Source organism: Balaenoptera ricei, chromosome 18, assembly GCF_028023285.1.
Source record: "Balaenoptera ricei isolate mBalRic1 chromosome 18, mBalRic1.hap2, whole genome shotgun sequence".
In the NCBI taxonomy this organism is placed as follows: domain Eukaryota; kingdom Metazoa; phylum Chordata; class Mammalia; order Artiodactyla; family Balaenopteridae; genus Balaenoptera; species Balaenoptera ricei.
In genome coordinates, this window is record NC_082656.1 from 66,003,275 (window position 1) to 66,025,102 (window position 21,828).

Sequence of the window (21,828 nt, forward strand, 5' to 3'; positions counted from 1 at the left end):
CCTAGAGATGTCTGAAGAAGTTCCTAAAATAAATGCAGAATAAGTGTAAACTAAGGCAGAAGTATAGTCTCCTATCATAAATATAGATATTTCTCTATATATTCCTAAGTTCCTAACTTCTTTTGTTTTATTTTCTCCCACTTCTTCTTCTGAATTCATAGAGAACCTTTCTGTTGAACGCATTGCCTTCTTGTCCTATTTGTAAAATTTGAAGAAGGAAATTTACTTATTAAAATCTGTCTCCGGATCTAAGGGTTGTGCTAAACTTGTTGATAGAGTCTGGAAAAAGGAGCTAAACTATAGCTTATTTCTTATTATTTTAATCACATTTTGGAGATGTACTTATTCAGTCTACCCAATTTTTCCCATGTATGTAGCATGCTGGTAATGAGCTGATTGGAGACTTGGGGTGATTGATACATACCAGTTACAAAGGTCTCCGAAAGTTGAGAAAGGCAAGGAAAAGGCTTTAAACATCTAGCAAAGCATCACTATTTAGCCTTATTTTGGGGCAGAAACCAAGTCAACACAGCTGTAAAGGACACTGCCCTCATATAGGTGTCTAAACCAGCCCAGGCAGAGTGCTTTCCCTATGGCAGTTCCTGCTCTCTGCTTGATTGCTTGAAGTTAGCTGGTAAGAGTAAGCTATTAGCAAGCTTAAATCAGTGATAATTAGCTGCACATTATGATTTCAAAGCGGTGTGGCTGTGCCAGTTAAGTGGGTAATTAGGAAAACCCCAGGACGATAAATTAAGACAGAGTCTCAACATCAGTGCCCCATCTGTTCTCCAGCTAGCATTCCAATTAGCCGAGCCTCTCATTTAAGAATATGCCGATTAAGGGGTGGGCTGTATGCATGAGTGTGTATTGGGGTAATAAAGACTTAGGTCTCAGTAAAAGTAAAATATTTTTAATGTCAGAGGTGATTTTGATGTGAAGGTGGGGAAAGGAGAATTTTTAGAAGTAATAGATTTTCAATGTTGGAAACAAAATATAATTTAAATTGTTTTATAAGTTTTTGTTTCTCTCAGTTTTCTCTTCAGAACTTATTTGGGATATTGTATCAACAGGAAGTTCCATTTTATTCTAATGTGATTATTAAATCTTGATTTGGATGAAAATTTTACCACTTGGAACATTAAGAATTTTATTTTTTGAGGATGGGAACTAAAGAGGACACTTGAAATTGCATAGTTTAAGGAGAGGAATGAGTCAGGGCATCATTCTTGTTCAGGATGGGTCTGTCTATGAAAGCAAATTAATTGTTACCCTGTACATCACAGAAGAACACAGAGATGTTAAAAATAATTAAATTACAATAGGAAAAATCTTTAAACATATACTGAATGAAGAACAGTTAATATTATTAAGGATGACTGCCAAGATAGCTCAAAAGGTTCATATTAAGTAGAATCAGTTGGCTTAAAATACATGAATTCATAGCTACGTTGTTAAACCTTATTTAGTAAAATAATTTCTTATTGAAACCACAATTAATTTTGAAAATTCTTGATGTGCGTGTGTTTGGGTAAATGTATTTGTTTACATGGGTAAATCAGTATTGATAGACTGGGCTTATTGAATTGTGTATACACATACTCAGTGGATGAAAATATCCATGGGTCAGGGAAAAGTCAACTCTTTGAGAAAAATTTAAGATCATTTGTAGGACTGGAGAAAGCAATTTCCAATCTGTTTCCTAAAAGGAAGTTAGTGCTTCTTTGAGGTGCCATTGTTATTTATTATCTGTAAGTTTAATTTACTAAACTAAAGGCCATGTTCCCTTCAATGAGAACATTTCTGTTTAATTTAAAACAGTGCTTAGTGAGTGGTGGCAGTGAGGGCACCCAGGGCAGGGCAGGCCAAGGTGAGGCTTTGGATGAGGGGCCAGAGCAGGGCTAGGACAGCGTGAGCGCAAAGCAGGCTAGCGTCGGTCAAGCCCTACATGAATAATGCAGGGCAGGACCCCATGGGTCAAAACCCAGGCACACAGGAAGAAGGAATGCCAGAAGGCAGAGCAAACATGTGGCAAAAGTTTAGGCTAGTGGTGCTTAACCTTTTGCGGGTCGTGTATCCCACTGAGAATCTGATAAAAACTTCCCAGAACAAGAAAGCTCATAAACAAGGACCTGAAACTGTGTTTGCTCTTATTTTCTAGATGTTCGTGGAAAAAATTAATGACCATTTCATGAAATATCTGAAACTAAATCCAAACAATGGGCAGTTAAGCTAATATTCCACAGTATTTGTGTTGAAAGGAGAGATGGCTCCAAGTACTTGGTATAAACTAGAAGTTGAAATTGTGATGGTCTTAGAGGTTTGGTGTCCAGCGGATGACTGCTGTTCACTTTTTGTTTTGATGGTAACAATTATTGAAAATGACAGAAAGCAAACTTACGTGGTTATCAGTGTCTGCAGTTAGCACTCTCATAGCTTGCTTGCTTAGATGACGATAGGCTTATATCAGGGAATATGAGATTTATTCTAAATTCTTCAAGTTATTTACATCAATGGTCCATAATGCTCCGGACCTCAAGTTAATTTGCGACATCTGTAATATTGAGACTGTCAAATTTAAGTTAATGTGAGTCAAAATAAATCTCCCCAAATTTCTCACTACAGAAAGAATAATAAAATCTATTTCTCAGCCATAGGAAAAATGTCCTTTTAAATTGGACATTTTTCTAACTGGTTCAACAAAAACCTTCTGTTTCCCAGTAAACAGCAGCTGTGCTGGATGAGCTTAGAAGGTTTTCAATAGTATTTATAATCATGACCATAGGATTATCTCATTTATATGGCTCAAGATATCCCTCATCAAGAAAACCAAACTGTGAATGCAATTTTCCCTGTCTAATATACCTGAAAGCAACCTTCCTCCCTTCCTCCCTCCCTTCCTTCCTTCTCACAAAAAGTGAATCTTTTATCCATTTTCCTTTGGAAAGTCAGTGAACATCTGCAAAGTTGCAAAGAACCCCAAATTCAGCTCACATTTTTTTCACTCAAATTTTTTAAGCGGTGAGGAGGATTTTAAATACGTGTCATCTTGAATTTGATGATTTTTATAGAAGTGTATAAAAGATACTTCAGAATTTTTAGCAGAATCTATGGGGCCTACATCAGGATAATGAGTGAGGCTCATTTCTTTTACCAAAGTAGCAAAAGTGATTGTACTTAGAAGCATCATGAGTGCTTCTACAGCAAGAGTACCAAGCACTTTCTTTCTCTTGGTTTTCTGTTGCAAAGAATATTCCATCAGTTTAAATCTATCATTGGCATTTGAAGTGTCCAAATCATGCATACAGATAAGAGGAAAAAATGGGGAGCAGGTAGAATCAAGAGATATTCATATTTTTTTTATCCAGTTGTATGTTGAATAGAAATAACAAAGCTGCCCATTTCTCCATAATTGTGCTCAAAATAGAAGAAATGTGTTTCTAGAGTAGATTATATCATTTAACAGAGGCTCTGCTTTTTTTGATTTTTCTCATCTTCAAGATACAAATTTATGTCAACCATTTCCAGGCCATACCATAGTCTCCAGAATCACATGTGGAATCTTTTGCTTAGAAGTGCAACTGATGAAAGTTTTAAGGTAGTTTGGGGATGATTCTTTTTGTTTAGGCCCATATTCATAGACTTACAGACTTGCAGATCAAATTGTCTTCTAACTGATTGATTCTGTTTGATGACTTTTGAAGATTAACAGTCTAAGGTGCTCCTTTGGCTGTGTTGGTTTGACCCTCCTTCAGCAAGAATCTTGTTAGATGTGCAACACTGCAACTTTGGGGTCCTGCAAACTGAGTGAATCCAAAGGATTTATAATCTTTATTGTATTTGGTTTGTCTACCTTTCCCAATGTAAGCTAAGCCTTATATACACAAAGTACATATGAATAATCATAATGGAAGCATGGAATTACTTTAATTCTGATCATAAGGACAGTATTTTATTTTATTATTTTTTTTAAAGAAAATTTCTGGTTTATTTGTTACAGCATGGTTTGTGAGATTTGAGGGACAGTATTTTAGATGTCATAATTGGGTAAATGTGATTATGTATAATAATGATGTATTGTTCAACCCTGGTCAGCAATAATCTGTGCCACCTTTCAGAAGTTGGGCATACAATAATACCTGGGTTACATGTGATATTCAAGAGTAATTTTTTTTCCAAAAAGAGAATTACTAGAATAATAGGAATATAATTGAAGACTAAAAGAACTCATTTTCTTTGAAGCTGGTTAACTATACATTTCTTGACTCTAAAGCCTGTCTTAATATCAGAATCCAGGAACACAAATATATGCATTGAGAGGTATACAATAAGTGAAAATGCAAATGAGAATAATTTGTACCAGGCATATATTGTCTATCAGTTAGACAAGTTTGTGGATGGAGGTAGCCAGGAATATCTGACTGAAGTCATTAAATAAAAAGAAAAGAAAGAATGAGGAGGAAGCCCATTTATTGGCAGACTATCAAAGTGAAAGTAGTTCATTAATGTTCTGATGCTGAGAGAGCAAAATATTATCCAGAATGTTTTCTTATCCCCTAAGTCATGGAGTTTATAGTTAAAATGTTAGCAACCACAGAAAACATCTTACTGCAAAAGAGAGTAACATTCAGGATTTGACCTAAAATCCTGAATCTCAAAATACAGGCATAATGTTTCTTTGTATAAATGACCTATATTAGAATCATTAGATTTGCAAATATTCTGTTTGGCTAAACCTTTTCATTGGTCTTGACCCAGTCAGGTCCTAGACACTTTTTCTATTGGAAGATTAATAGCATGCTTCCTGAAACTAGTATAACTGAACAAATAATTATATATTTTAATGAAAATGAACAAAGTTATGAGGTAGGAGAGAACATCACACCTCCTTCGGGATGGATGCTCAGTTTAATACTATCTGATTTGTTTAAATATTGGATGTTTGGTTCTGTGCTTTTTTTATAAATGAGTTAATGTCTTTGTTTAAAGTCCTTTTTAATGGAGAACAGAGTCGGTGCTTTTTGAGGTGCTTTTTTACAACATGGGAAAATGAGGTGAGAGCTTGTTTTGAAAACCTAGTTTTGACATCAGGTTTGAATCACTCTTTTTAGAGGAGGATGCTTTCAGAAAGGGTGCTTTTTACTGGGATATTAAATGGTAATGCGTTGGGTTTGAGGGATATTGAAAAGTGAGAATAGAAGAGTCTATACTAATTGTATAGATGGTTATGAATGTCCAGCTCAGGGCTGGTATAAAATCACCACTAGGGAGCCTTAAACACACAGCACCTGTTGGAAAAGAATCCTCTGCAGAGAGGATGGGAGGATGTTAGCATGTTTCCAGCACTTTTTCCCATCATTTTCCCTGTGCCCCCGCCCCAGTCTACTGCCCATCTTAACCATCTTAACACCTTCAGCTCTGTTGAGAAAGCACAGTAAATCTGTGAAGGAAGGGAAATCCCATCTCATGAACAAGAAGACTTCCTACCAGGAGGGAAAAACCTGGAATCATTTAGTCAGAAGAAAAAAAATCCTTCTCTAGGAGAATAGTGCTGATTCTGAGGTCACAGCTTCCATCCTGAGCAGCGGTTCAGGTGGGGTTCAGAGAGCAGACTTTATGAGTTAGTCTTTTAGAAAAAACAGCATTTTCTTTTTTAATCAAATATGAATGCAATGTGCTTGAAACACATTTCCATCTGTGATAAAACTCCCTGGTGCCATTTATTGCTTTGCTTCTTAGGGCTACATTCACCCTCTCCCCGCGTCTCTTCAGGAATCATGAAGCCTGTATAGAAAGGGACAAAGAAGCTAGATTTCAGTCTCCCTATAGCCCATCTGCCTGCATGTATTTAATTATTTTCAAGAATTTACAACGAGAACCATTATTGCCATAGAACAGAAATCTAAAGAAATCTTTAGAAATCCCTTCTCAAGATCTATACAAATATTTTGTCAAATAGAATGACTTCGTTGAGAATTAAGTCAAATGATCAAATATAGATTCAGAATTGCCAGAGAAAATAGCCCTTATCCAGAAACATGTGATTATGTATTTCCTCTGCGGGGCAGGAGACTGACACTTTAAACGTCTCCTGTTTGACAACCGTGGTTAGACACGTCCACAGGTTTGAGCCTGTTCATTAGTGCCATATTAACCTTAACTCTGCCTCAGGCCATTAACCAGCAAACTGCACATTTGACCTTTGTTCTACAGATATTTTCAAACAGTGTGTGCGAGGCACTGCTTTTAATTTGGGTTCTGTATTATGTGTGGACTGATGTGAGGGCTGGAAAAATCAATATATGTCATTAAATACAGAAACGTGTGGTCTGAAACATTCCACAGAGAAAAGTTCCATTCGAAAATCAGATTCTTCTCCAACACTTTTCCAGATCATCAGCTTTGCTCAAAATTAGAAATAGTTTTTTATATCATGTTCAAGGGGAAAAAGACGAGGAAGTGTTCTATGTAACAGTTGATAAATGTTTTAAAATTGGAACAAATGCCCACTAGATGAAGACCTAAGACTGAGAGGTATGACTTTTGAACATAGCTCGGTTTCCAGCAACGTCTCATGAAATGAAACGCAAAATCAAATGTAGATTGGAGCCATATGCTTAAGTGAAAACAGCTCTCTAGAAAATCAGCAAAGTTTGAAACATGCTGTTGTCACCCTTTAAACCATACGTATGAGAAACATGTCAGCCTTATAAATTAAAAAGTAAAAATTGGCTTAGTGGACTATTTTAATAAATTGTGCTAGAGTTGCTATATCCAGGTTTTGGAATAGTATACAGCTGTATAAAAATAAGTAACTCTAGATTTATTAACCTGAAAAGGGTTCATGATATATTGTCAAGTGAGAAGAGCCAATTGCATGTACGTGTATAGCTTGGTCCTAGTTTTGTAAAGCCAAACCATTTCTGTCTCTGTCTGTCTGTCTGTCTGTTTTTGGTTATGTGTTAGGGTGCACATAGAGGAAACTGAAAAATAGCACCCCAGGCTGTTAACATTTGTTACCTCAGGAGGGAGGATGGAAACACTGTGGAGGGACAGATATGAACTTATTCTTTATGTGCCTTTTAGTTATTTAACTGCTCACCGAAAGATATGTTACTTTTGTTATTAAAAATGATTAAAGTCAAATGGTAATGGTAAGCCAGTCGAAAGTGTCACTTGGTTTTAGAGTAGTAACTGGACATTCCTGTGTCAACCAAACTACTAGAAATGATTACTTCAGGGTGAATTGCATTTCCTTTCTTTCTTTTTCTTTTCTTTTCTATTCTTTTTTTTTTTTTTTTTTTTGCCACGTGACAGATCAGGAGACTTTCTGGCACTGCAGGCCTCCAGGGCATGGGAAGCAAGGAGGCACTAACTATGTTGGTCCATGTTCCTCTCCAGTCAGTCAGCTCAGGGCAAGCAAGGCTGGAAGCTGTGAATGAGCAATTGTGTTCCAGCCTTCTTCCTCTTTCCTGTGCTAGCACGGTGCGCAAAGCTGTTCATTAGCCAGCGATCAGAATTTTCTCCACTCCCTGCTTCCTGCACCAGATCTTTCAAATTGGTAAAGAGATACAGATAAATCCTGTCTAAACATGTTGCTTTCTAAGTGCAGATTTTGGCAGGAAGAACTGATGTATCTCTTTTCTAGTCCACCAGTCTACTACTGTGTTCTGTGAAAAGAGTGATTATTTCTGTAAAATTTTAAAAACAGAGGGAAATATTCTTTTCTATAAAGAGTCATTCAACTTTGATTTGTCAAATATCCAATATCTGCCCGATACTGCAAAGTGATGGCATTTTTATTAATTAATGAAACAACGATGTCAAGGTCTGCATGAACTAAATGCTTGACTAAATAATGAACTTAATAAATAACTGACTTAGTCACTTTTCACAAGTCCTTCCACTTCTTTGGTTTTAACTTTCCTTAGTTATAAAATAAGAGGCTGCACATTAGTATCCTGTAGGAAGCTTTCAGAAAAACACAGATCCCTGGTTCCTACCCTGGACACAAAATCTGAATGTCTGAGGGAGAAATCTAAGCATACAGTTTATGTTTCCTTGGTGATGATAGAGTGCATTTAAGACAGAGAACTACTGGATCAGATCATCTTTAAGGCTCTTTCTAACTCTTGTCTTTATAATATAGTATACCTGTGATATATTAATTATAATGGCTATGTTACACCACAGTGTGACTAAATGTTAACGTGTCACTACATGTTGACTTCAGCATCACATATATATTGGGTTGGCCCAAAAGATCATTTGGGTTTTTCTGTGAGATTTTATATATTCTCTCCATAAGAATATATATATATATATATATTCTCTCTATATATGTTCTATACATAATATAGAATCTGCCTTGAACCTGTTTAGTAGAATCTGGCACAGCTTGTAGTCCTGCCCTTTAGATTTCTTCCATTTTCTAGGAAGGTCTTTCTGATATAGCTCCACAATCTAGGAGTGGGTCCCGTAATTTAAAGTTCCCCAAGTCAGCTGTGCTCTTTAAGGACTTTAAATTATCATTATCGTTTTTTAAAATTGTATTTCATGTAGAAACGTCTAATTCTGGAAGTTGTTAAAAAACTAACACCGCATCTGGGGCCAATTCAACAAGAATTTGTTAGGTGCCTGTGGGGTACCAAACTGTGGTCCAGACCCTGGGGATATAAAGCAGACATGGCTCTTGTCTTTAGAGAATGCACCCTTTAATCAGGGTGGCAGATATACAGACAGCGAAATATAATACCAGATAACCAGGGCTATAAAACAGATGGCAAGTGTGGCGTGAGAAACGGATAGACCAACAGAATCGTCACAGGCTGGTCAGGCAAGGAGTTAAGGAGGAGATGAGGATAAAGCTGGATTTTGAAGGATGGGTAGATGGTTGACAGAGAGAAGTGGGAGGGAAGGCCATTCTGGGGAGAAGAAAAGGTGGCATCTTATGCAGTAAATACTGAGATTTCTGAGGCAATATGAGTTTGTGGTTTTGGCTGGGGTGTGAGACTAGAGGGAAGGGGGACTGTCATGGGCAACTAAGGGGAAAAGAGTAGAGAGATGATGAGCAACGGTAAGACATTTTACCTGAATGCTTAGGATTTTAAAGCAGGAAAGTGTTATGGCTGTTTTCTGGAGCAAATTCTGCTAAGAACTTGGAGCATGCATTGAAGGGAAGATGGGAGGGCAGACCTAGTCAGAGAAATCATTTGTTAGACTGTTGTAATCCCAAATGAGAAATTATAAATTCGCATGTGGCTCTGACATATAGGCTTTGAATAAATATTCTGACAAAGAATGTTTTCCTCTTTAAAAAATATTTTCGGAGTGTTACTCTTAATAATTATGTTTGATTTCTGTATTCTTGAGATGTCTTAAGACCAAGATGAGCAAACAACATGTACGTAACACAGCTCTTCAAGGATAAGTAGCTGGAGGCTCTAACATCTTGAATTTATTTTTCTCCTAATTTTAACTGGAAATATTCTCATGACGGTAGAAAAATAAATGTATGGATATAGTCACCCTTCCAGCAACTTAAATTTTGAATCATCCGAAGAATATAATGTTTTATTCACTGTGACATTTCATGTACAACTGGAAAAGGAGGGCCTGGTGCATTTTTTTTTTTTTTTTTTAAAGTAGGCTGAGCATTAAGCTGGGAACTGAAGTATGGATTCTTTTCTCATGATCAACATTCACTGGAGCTGTGGCAGTAGGTAAATGTTTTTAACCTCACTATGGCTTCTAGTTATTTGAGCCCTTCATTTCTTACCAATTCAACTCTTATTATTATTTTTCTATATCCAGTATAGATCTCCTGGTCCTTCAACACAACCACTTTTTTGCAACACTAGTCTCAATTCCTGTGACCTCAAAACTGCCAAACACAGAATATAGAGTTCCAAAGTACGTTCTCTGCTCAATTTCTATCCTCACAAATCAAACCTTATTTCAACATTCACGTGGACTTTCTTCCATTCTTTTAGTCTCAGGGAATTTGCTCCAAAGCTAACCACTCTGTTTTCCATAATCCTTCCCCTCTCTTCTTTTCAGAACTTATGATCCATCAGTTATTCATTTGTTTTTCTTATCTTTGTATCAATTAAGAGAGACTAGGTTGTGATGTGGTAGCAAACCACCTCAACCTATCATTGGTTTAGAACCAAAAAAAGTGTTTTTGTTCCCAACCTATGCCCATTTCAGACCAGCGGGGCTGCTGCTCAAGTTGTGGTTGCTCTGGCTTTAAGCCTCAGAGTTACAGAGCAGCTGCCATCTGAAACACTGCCTGCCATCAGGGGAGAGGGAAACAGAAGCTGGCAAAGCCGTGTTGGTCCTTAAAGCTTAAGCCTGGAGGGAACAAACATCACTTCTGCGTACATGACTAGAACCCAGGGCAAGTCACAAAGACAAAGCTACCCTCAAAGGGTAGTTCACCTGACTGGGGAGGGGAAGACAATTAGAAGTTATCTTAAAACCTTTGCTTTACCTGTCAATTCTAGATTCCTAATGTTTTTCAAATCTATCATTTTCCTGACGTTGACTGGGAGGTTTTTTTCCCCATCCTCATACCTCTTCCTTTGGACTTGCTTATCGTCCCCTAAGTGACCTCACTGCTTTTCTGTTTCCACAATACTGCGATGATGATGATGTCACTTGCTTGCTGGAAAAATTAATGGCTCTCACCACCCGAATAAAACTGAAACATCTTATGACGATCAACAAGGCCGACTATAATCTGGCCTCTTCCTGCCTTTGACTGCGATTCCCATAAGCACACTCCTTACTAGCTAAACTAACTGTATGAGTCTCTGAATACACAGTGTTCCTCTTTACCTTTGTTTATCCTGGATTTTTGTTGGTGTTGTTTGCTTCTTGGTTTGTGTTTTTTTTTTTTTTTTTTTTGCATGGAACACTGAAATGTTATCTTCTTATTTCCTGATTCTTTCTTTGTCTTCAAATGTGACACTACTTATTAATACTGTATTATTATTGTGGATTTTTACCAGACGGTGCATTCTTAGAAGGCAGGGACTGTTTTCTTTTTTTTTTTTTTTTTTTTTTTAAATTTATGTATTTATTTATTTATTTTTGGCTGTGTTGGGTCTTCATTTCTGTGCGAGGGCTTTCTCCAGTTGCGGCGAGCGGGGGCCACTCTTCATTGCGGTGCGCGGGCCTCTCACTGTCGCGGCCTCTCCCGTTGCGGAACACAGGCTCCAGACGCGCAGGCTCAGTAGTTGTGGCTCACGGGCTTAGTTGCTCCGCGGCATGTGGGATCTTCCCAGACCAGGGCTCGAACCCGTGTCCCCTGCATTGGCAGGCAGATTCTCAACCACTGCGCCACCAGGGAAGCCCAGGGACTGTTTTCTTTAGCTATGAATCGCTAGCGCCAACACAGAGCTTGGCACTCCATAGTGTTTAGTATTTTGTGACAAATAATTGATAGCCGATGGTTTATGGAATGAGTGGAAATCTTCGAGGAGACGATCCTTTCGGAGAGAACGCAGGCAAAGGCATGGAAGTAAGTTTGGAGAAGAGCAAGCATCTCACTTTTGTGGAACCCGAAAGTGTGGTTTGGGTTGTTGCTGAAATTGAGATGAGAGGGTACCTTATATAGCTTTCTAAGAAGTTTGGGTTTCGTGCTGTAGAGAATAGAGAGCCATTGATGGCTTTAAGCAAGTACGTGGCATAATCTGTGGACTACCAGATTTGAATTTCTATAGGTGGCTCTCATGGAGGATGGGAGGTGATTGTTAAAGGGACCGATGGGAGGTATGCTCTCCTGGTACAGTAATTCCAGAGAAAGATGATCAAGGCTTGAGCTAAGGCAATGGCAGTAGCATTGGGAAAGGGGACTGGAAAAGAAAGATGTGAACTTTCCCCCTTATGATCGATTGGTTGTGAAGGGAGAAATGAAACAAAGGCACCATTTACCAAGAGTGAAGTAGGAGGTTTGGGGGCCAAAAATTATCTATTCAGTTTTACACGATCAATTTGAAGGTCTCAACATTTGCAGCTGTTTGTGCCAGGCCTCCTCATTTCTAAAAGATTCTTTGATTCCAAACATGTGGTCATTTATAGTGAATAGAATTCAGGACAGGAGCCATACATCTTCCTGTTCATTAAACCCCACCTCTCTAAGAAAGAACCAGTCAATTTCATCAATTATGTTTTCATAGCTGCAGCATGAGAATTGATGTTTGTTCATGCATTCCAGTTAGTGGAACACAGCCATCAAGGAGAGACTTATTTTCTAGTAGAGGAAATCGATAAAATATAGATAAGCATTTAACTGTGCTAGTGAGAAAAATAAAGCATCATTTTTTTTTTTTTTTTTTTGATTGAGCATGAGTTAGAGATTTGTGCTTCCTGCAACCATTTTGTTATCACTTGTCCGGTCAAGCTTTGCTAAAAATTTGATTAAATACTCACCAGACACTTGCCATGGGAACTTCTGATCTTCTCTATGATTGCAGATCTTACATATTTGAAAGTTATATTTATCCTTCCAACAGAGTAGTGGTTATTTACAACTCCATCAGTTTCTACAGTTAGTTCTTTGAAAACCAATAAGAGAATTACAAGTTGAAACGGTTGAGCATTAGTGCTGTCAAAATTAGATTTAATTTAAAAAAATTGTTTATTCCAGCTATAATTTATAGACACCCCTGCTCTTTAATTTCATTTTTAAAGAAATCATTTTAAAAGTATCAATGGAGAATGCAGTTTCATGATGGCTATATTTTAATTACTCACCCCACGAATTTCTGAAGTTTGCTTTCCTGCCAACGTTTCCATCTCCTGTCCCTGCCTTTTAGTCCAGAGGGGGCATTTCCTCTGGATCAGGCTAGTGGCTTTTCATTTCTTTTCCCCCAAAACAATTGTTTATGTTAAAAAGTTCAGAGCTAAAGTCTTTAGAACTTGGTCTTTTGAAATGCTAAAACTCAAGTTTTTGAGACCTCAAAGCCTTGGTTTTAAAACTCCAAAGTCTTGGATTTCTAAATTGAAAAACTTTTTTGCTGAATTTTCCCTTTCCATAATTGATGGTGAAAGGGGAAATGTTGGGCTGGCCAAAAAGTTCGTTCAGGTTTTACAGGAAAAACCCAAACAATCTTTTTGGCCAACCCAATAGTATGAGAGGGAAGAAACTTAATAAATGTATTAAATATTACTCCCTCCAATAACTTTTATTTTCATGCTTCTGAAGTGTGTTACATACCTGGGTTCTCTCATATTTAGTAAAGACATATTGTTTGATGTTCTTAGACCCCAAAGAGAAGACCCAGATGGGAAAATCACCCAAGTCTACTAAACTTTTAATCAGTAAGCAATCAGTCAGCTTGTTATAAGCTTCTGACATTTCTATATGCAAAAGAAATTAGTTAGTATCACTGTGGTTTAGATGCCAGTAGGTAGTGAGGGCTTTTAGGGAAGCTAAAGTGGTTTTGTGTGTGTGTGTGTGTGTGTGTGTGTGTGCGCGTGTGTGTGTATGTGTGTATGCATATACTATTCACAACTTCTTGGACCTGGAGTTATATAAAGTTCATACCCAGTGAAAACTTCTATGTGAAGAATAAATTTGAATACATTTTTAAAAAAATGTAGTTTTTGTCTTGTTAGAAAAGTATTGAAAATATATGAAAATAAGTAGAGAAAATTTTAAAAGTTGCATTCTAAACATTATGCATAACAAATTATGCTATTTATTATGGATTTTGGGGTTTAATTGTTTTCTTTGTTTTTTCCATTCAGAGAATTTATCAACAGCCTTCGACTGTACAGGACATTCTGTGGAGGCCTGGCTGATCAGCTTTGTGCAAATGAATTAGCAGCTGGCGATGGACTGCCGTGCTGGAATGGAGAAGATATAGTAAAAAGGTATTTTATGTGTAGTGGTCTGTGAAAACATAACGGCCACTTTCATCCTTGCTATCTTTTCCTAGTTCTTGAATGCATTACTTCAGTTTTAACTTTGCCACACAGGTTAGAGGATACATTAACTCCTTCTCTTTAGTTTGTCAAAAATAAGTTTGATTCTTTTTGACATTTTAGAAATATGATAGCATTCTGTGATGTTCTGAAAGTTCTCTTGTCTTTTCTACCTATGGCTTACCCAACAATCCCACTTTTTCAGTGAAGTATTACTTAACTTCTAGCCAATCTGTCTTGTTTCTCAGGTATCTTTTTTTTTTTTTTTTAACTTTATGAGTATTAGAAAGAGGACATTCGGTGAAGTGTGAATACCTATGCAAAGATTTGTTATGTGGATATATGTCACAGCAGCATTAATATGTTCATCCTACAATTGTCTCTGAGTGTATGAGTGTGTGTGAGAGAGAGCGGGAGAGAGGGAGAGGGAAAGAGGGCTGGTACTTTTATGTATGTCTGTTTGAGGCATTGTTTATTTGTATGTTGTCAATTGTTCTCAAGCTCAGGAGTGAAATTTTTCACCTTTTTTTCCTCACCATCTAGAATTTCTAGAGTTTATTTTCCTTTACTTCCTATAACTGGTTGTGCTCGCAAGTAATTACCTGAGCTTGAAAAAGTCCTAGATTCTCCCTCTGTAACAATAGTGTTGGTCAATACAATTGGCCAGGAATTAGTCCTTTGATTTTCCAATGCTGGTGATTATCATAGATTGTAGACCTGTGCCGTGTTTGGATTCGAATGTTTTAGTGTATTTTATTTTGAGCAATCTGCTCAAAAGGTAAGGTGATAAACTTTCTGATTTATAAACACGCCTACTCTGTATAAAGATAGGTAGTTTAGTTACCACTAGAATGATGAGTTCATTTAAAGTGTCCTTTAGCAAATTCAATTTACTATGATAAACATATACTGTGATTAATATTAATATAAATTTATGTAGTAAAAACTTTATTTCTGTGTGATCATATTCATTATAGTTAAAGGTTGCATTCCTGATATATTTAATGATTACTTGTAGTTTACATCCAAATATCTCATAGGGAATCTTTGATTTCACAGAAAATAATTATTGAAGGCAGGAACTATACTTAAATTTAAATAAAAAATTTGGCTGACATGGCTAGTGTTGTTTTTTCATTATGCCCCTTGGATGCTGAAATGTATTCTTAAATATATTTGTCTTGCCTTTACTGAGAGCAATCATAGCATGCACAGTATTTTGAATTCTTACAGTATTCATGTTAATAAGATTTCTGCCACTTAGACCTAGTAATTAATTCTACTTTGACTTATACTTTCTCTTTTCACATTGTTCAAACTGGAATTGAATATTTTTGTGTATTAACAATTTTTCTACAAGGGCTAATGAGAATTTCATGATTAATGAACAATTTAGTATAGAATATAAATATATTTAATATATCACATTACATTATACATTTGATTCTAGAACTGCAGGACTCTTAGTTTCAGTTTGTCCCATTCCTCTCTATTTGGTCTGAGGTTTGTATAATAGGAAATACTGTTGGAGAAATCAATGATTTGGGAAAACTTTTTAGAAGGAGAGTATTTTCAACTGAAAAATATATTTTCTTCTACATGATATATATTTTAAGACCTCATTCATGGTTTATGAATAAAGAAAGCTCATCTTTAGCAAGAACCCTCCTTGGGAAGTGTGCACATTTCTGGTAAAGAAAGTGAGCAATTCTCATTATTCTCACTTGCTTCCAGCTCCTGTCTTCTCTTTTCTATACCACCCAGCCTCCTGTTTGTCAGCTGCTTCTAAGGGCCCTATGTGACTTCACTCTCTTGTGAACACCTTTCACTTTGCTTAATTTTTTCTCAAACAGCCCTTCTAGCTCATCACCTTAGCTGACATTTTCCCTTTTTTGAGAGTGTTTTTTTTTTTTTTTTTTTCCCCTCTTTTGTCCCTATCTCATGGGTCACCAACCTTCTCCCTTGCTTCTCTGGGCCAGCAGATGAACCTCACACACTGGATCCCTACCACCATCTCTAGGCTACTTCCCAAATGAACATTTTTAGCCCTAATTATTTGCTAGCACTCAGCTGAGGTTTCACAAGAATCATCTCATTGAACTCTCCCAAAACTTTATTCCCTAATGCTTCAGAGTAAGTTGATGGGGTGTTATTTCTTTTCTGTTTGATCTTGAGAAAACTCTCATGTGTACTTTGACATTTTTAAAAATATAATTTAAATTGTAATTTCATTCGTGGCTCAGCCAGTTCTTGAAATAAATTTAGAAAAGAATTTGTTTTTTCAGTGCAAATTCAATGCTGAAATATAAATATCCATCATATCTAGTTAACTGATCATGGTATATTGACAATGGAATATTACGTGGCAGTCAAAAATGATTCATATTTATATCTGCCAAAGTGGAATAATTTCAAGTAAAAATAAATACAGACAGAGAACAATGTATGGATATCGGGGGGGTGGGATGAATTGGGAGATTGGGATTGACATATATACACTACTATGTATAAAATAGATAACTAATGAGAACCTACCGTACAGCACAAGGAACTCTACTCGGTGCTCTGTGGTGACCTAAATGGGAAGGAAATCCCAAAAAAGGGGATATATGTCTACACATGGCTGATTCACTTTGCTGTATGGCAGAAATTGATACAGCAGTGTAAAGCAGCTATACTCCAAGAAAAAGTTAAAAGTTGGATATTAAATATTTTATCAACAGATTTGCATAAATAAAAGTACTGACATTCATTGCACATAGACTATTTCTGGACAGTTACATGAAAACTGCTAATATATTTAAAGTACTGGGGAGGCTTTATATTTTATTTCCATTGTATTTATTTATATTTAATGGAAACAGATGTTATAGTGATATTAGAATTATGAGCCCTTATTGCTTTTTTTCTTTTTATAATTCTATTTTGAAATAAAAGCACTAGTTTTACATTTCATTTCTAACCAAATTGGATTTTTGTAGTAATTTTGTGATATAATTTTTTTCAAATCATTAATGGATATGTTTCAAAAATTCAGTAGTTCAGTAATCTAAGATGGCTTCAATGTAAAGTCAAGTTCTAATGAATGTTACAATCCCGAACTATTAGCTGCTTTTTCCTTGAGAATAAACAGAGTATAGCAGCGATCAGTGTGTGAAAACGCTAAGATCCCCATATAGAATATTCATTTCAGAGACCTGCAGTTGGTTGATACAAATAATGCCTTCAAATTTTGAAGAAATGAATATCAAGTGAATTTATACCACATTTGGGGATCATAGGGGTTCTTTCCTTTCTTATGCTGGGTTATAATACTCATCAAGTTCATTCTAGAGAATTTATGACAAACACATCGATAGGATAAATTTGTGGCCAAGATTGAGCATATCATTCATTGTTAAGAACGAAGTGATTATTTTGGCAAGATTTCTTCCCCTGGAGGCATTTTTTAGGAGATGATTGGTCAGATTATTTATGTGCATAGACGTGCTGCCTCAAAGAACAGGAGAACCATACAAATTGTTTCAGTATTATGACAGGCCTATAAACTGGGTCAAATCACCTTTGTGCTCATCAAAAGAGGTGGAATTCCTCTGTGGTTGTAGATGAAATATCTCAAATAGTTGTAGCATATTAATTCATGAAACAAAATCTATTTTAATTCAAATGATTTTAAAGAGTGCATGCATACCATATACACTATCACGACACCGAGGTCCACAGTTCAGATGATTTCAGATGATTTCTGATTAACGATGAAAATGTATTACTGAAATCCACATAGTCTCTAACTCTTAAAGTCCCTCTTATCTACCCCTCCTGTCTCTTCATCGCGAAACAAAATTGTTCTCTGAAAGGCCTGACAGTGCTTACTCTGTTCTCAGATCCTTGTGATTGCAAATTGATTGTTTGATGGCTTGCGCTCATCTTTCTGAGTACTGAAGTTCAGGTGACAGCTACTTAATTACCAGGGCTTCCTTTTCCCTTTTGATTAATAGACAGGTAATCCAGTAACTCTCCCTCGATCTCCAGGAATTTATAACTTCCGCAACAACTCTTAAACTAGCCAATAGCTGTTAAGTATCCCCCCAAAATTAATAATCCATGTGATTTCTACTTCATCTTGATGTAGTTAATGTTCTGTAATGCTTCTTTCCTAACCCAGTGTTTTCTTTTTGAACTCTTACGATAAGGTGCCCCTTCTCAACATATTAGAATCAAATTTTTAAAAAATCAGATAAAAATATAATACCTTAAAAATCTGAGATTTTATACTTATCTATTATCAGTTTTCTTTCCACCCAGACAATGACATTTTTTCTGGCCATAACTTTTTTTTACCTCACTTTTTTTTCTCCTTTACCCATTATTTATCTGGAAAGCCACTTCATCTTCAAATTTTCTTTTTCTTCCTGACCTTCCTACATATTATATATTTTTTAAACACCTGGCTTAGTTTCCAAATGTCACGGACTACGTTTTAAACCCAACCAGGTCTCAGGATTGTTCTGAATTTTATTACTGTAACAACTGCTTGTTTTTCCTATGTTGCTTATGCAAAGGCAGTATGTTCTTCATGACTTAAACACTAGTCTATTTTCTATTTTTTTTTCCCCTTGCAATTTCTACCTCTTCAATCAGGTTTATAATACTGAATTAAACCTTTGTAATAATCATCATTGTTATCATACCTATGGCCTGTCTTACTTGGTTCAGAATTGGAGGTCACTTAAAAGGGGTGACTACAAGGCGTCCCCATTCCTACCCCATTGCAACAATCTGCCATGGACCTTGATATTTCCACTATTAATGGAATATTTTGAACCAAATCATTTTCTCCATACAACTGTGTATACAGTTTTGCCAAACTCCCACTTTTATCTTGGGTCCTAGTGGAATGAATTCCCTCATTTGTGTTTTATTGTAACCTCTAAATCCACCATGACACTTTGAATACTTTTTTGCATTTATATGTCATATATCTTCCTATCTACTGAAATTTATTTCATAACACAGCTTCTATATCTGAGAGGCTAAGAGCAATGTCCTTGAACACCTATCAATAATTTTTTAAAGATAACAGGACTCTGAGGAAAAGGAATTTTTATAAGTGTTAGTGAGAACTAAGTTATGGTGATTTGGGGATGTGGCTTGGTGATAATATTTTGGTGGGTAATATATGGTTCCAAAATGAAATTGAGTGTTGGAAAAATGAGAAGAAGAGAGATGAATCATGAAAGTTTCTACCTATGGCTGACTCTGGATACTGATTTTTTTTTTTTTTTTTTTTTTCTATCTTAACCTTAAGATCATGCCTGTCCCATTGTGTGTACTTCCATAGACATTTGGTGAAACCAGACTCTAAAGAACTCTAAGAACCTCCTGTCTTAGAGACATATTATGTCTGATTGTCTTTATCATAAATGAGGCATCTGGGTTGGGGGTGGGTAAAAGTGCCAAGGCCTGCCCAAGGTCAAAAGCTGAGTCTGCTATCGTCAGCATGGGAAGAACTGAAACATTTTTGCTCTTTTGTGGCAGAAATAAAAAGTGTGGTTTTAGATATATTATCAGACTGTCGAATTCCTCATGTTGTAGAATACACAGTCTAGGTCCAATGGGACGAGTATCAGTATGACTGATGTATTAGGTTCTGAATGAGCATAAAATGTGTAGAGTTCTTGGCTGTGTACCATCTTTCTGCCTTACTATAGTATACTTGCTTGGCAGATAATTTTTATTTAAAAGATAGTGTCTAAAATAGTTATCCCATAGTTTGGTTCTGTAGAAAATAAGAGAAGGTAGCAAGGGGATGCACATTTTATCAACTTTTCTCCAAGTTCTGACATTCCTAACTAGTATTAAAACCTAGGAAAATATCCATTCTTCTCAGGTCAATATACACATTTTGTTATTTTCTAAGAAATGCTCCATTAATTTGGCAATAATTGCATGGTGTCTCATCTTCTGAACCGAGACATTTCTTTTGAATCTTTCTTTACTGGCTTATTTGCTTCGTAGTCAGTTGTCTCCTATTAAGCAGTACAGTCATTACATTTAGGGAGCTGGACTCAAAGGTGAAAGTAGAAACTGTTTCACTAAAGCCACTCTGAAGGCTGCTTTTCCCTGTCTCTAGAATGAAATCGCAACCAATTCTCAGAATTTTTTTTTGTCAAATGTCTGAAGGCTCTTTTATTGTCATTAGTTCCATAAACAGTCTAAATTCAGTAATCAAATTCAGCCCGAAGAAAGTCTAAATTCAGTAAAAAGGTCTAGGCTGACTTGATACTCAAAACTTCACTTAAAGCGGCCATTTCTCTGCATTGCCATGAGGTACTGCTCCAGTCTCAGAGGCACCTGTAGTTGGGGGTGAACCACTTCAGGTCCACGTGCCAACCTTGACTTCTCCTTGTTCTCCAGCCAATGTTTCTGACTCCTGCATGTTTGGAGCTGGCAGGACAATGGGGCAGCAGTGAGAGAGAAGGGGTGAGAGAAAGGAATATTCTTTTTGGCTGATAATTTTGTATCTTTCATTGATGATTGCTAACTTGGTGGCTATTAAGACTGATGTTCTAGGGCTTCTGTGTGCTCAAGATAATGCCTCTTCTAATCTTTTCCATCTGGCTTCTTTCTGCTGAGATCTTCTGGTTGGGTTCTTTTCTCCTGCATGGTCCACTCTAGACCACAGAAACTTTGCTTCTCTCTCCTGCTTTTGGTGGAAGAACAGCCTGTATTCAGTGGAGCTGCCTCTCTTTACTCTGCTGCAAGGCAGGCAACTTCTGCTACAGGCATGGACCGCCTTCCATTTTCTTAGGCATGGATCAACCACCAGTCCTTTGAATCCTTCAATTTCCAAGGATCCCTCAGCCTTTCTCACTTAGGATGAATGAATGTGGGGATGACACAGCAGTCCAAGTTTGTTCAAAGAAATTCTCTCCTTTGGCCTCTTCAAGCTCAATCCTTCAGTGTAATTAAGATGGACGCCAAGATGAAGGACTCAAAACCAGTTTTCAGCCATCTGCTTTTTATGTCTAGCACCTCAGTTTGGAACACTGTCTATCGTCTTGTTCTCAGCTGAAACGGAAATGGAAAGAGTGCTATTTTGGCATCCTTTTACATGTATTTGGAACTGGTGGGAAGGAGACAGAAAACTAGATTCCATGTTCAATACTGCAATTGACCTTGAATGGGATACAAAGGTAAGACTTTGTCCCCACCTCAGGGACTTAGATTCCAAACACAGTAGAGAACATGTTCACAATATGAACACAGTAAGACAGATACTGTGAAACAAGAGAGACACAAAAAAAAATCCCACAGACTTTCAAGTAAGGAGGAAATCTCATTTGTTTGAGGAGATTTGAAAGCTATTTAATAAAAGAGGTAATATGATATGGGTCTCCATTCATTTCAAATAAATTCTCTGAAATATATATGGATGAGATGAGCTAAGGTGATGTCTGGAATTTGCTTTAAAATAATTCAGTGAATGGGGGGAAGAGGGTAATACTATATGTGAAACAAGGTTTTCTGTGTGTGGATAGTCATGGAAGGTGTATTGTGGGTTCTTTGTATTTGTATGTTTGAAAATTTTATAATAAAACATAATAAATAAAAAATATAAGGCATAATAAAAATTATGTTGTCAAGGGTCTATTCTGTCACATATGCTTTTCTGAATGATGGGGATACAGTGATGGACAAGACAGACATGAGCCGTTTCTTATCAGATTCAGATAAAGAGGAGATGAACACTGTTCAAAGGATTACAAGTATGAATGGTTTACAAAATCTTTAAGGTTGGATGGAATTTTCATCAGCTGACCTGGAAGCAAGAAGCAGAATGGGAGCAAATGCATTTTTGAATGAAGTGCTCCGAGTTTGGTGACCTCTTAAACAGCA

The 21,828-nt window shown here is 36.7% G+C and overlaps 1 protein-coding gene across 2 annotated transcripts in view; it reads left to right on the top strand.

The window, feature by feature from the left end:
* The window catches only part of GPC5 (glypican 5), a 1,396,728-nt gene that overhangs the window by 307,905 nt on the left and 1,066,995 nt on the right, over window positions 1-21,828 (top strand). For both annotated transcript variants that reach the window (XM_059902813.1, XM_059902814.1), the window contains exon 5: window positions 13,753-13,878. In XM_059902813.1, coding sequence (XP_059758796.1) covers window positions 13,753-13,878 — 126 coding nt within the window. The remainder of the gene's footprint in view (window positions 1-13,752; window positions 13,879-21,828) is intronic.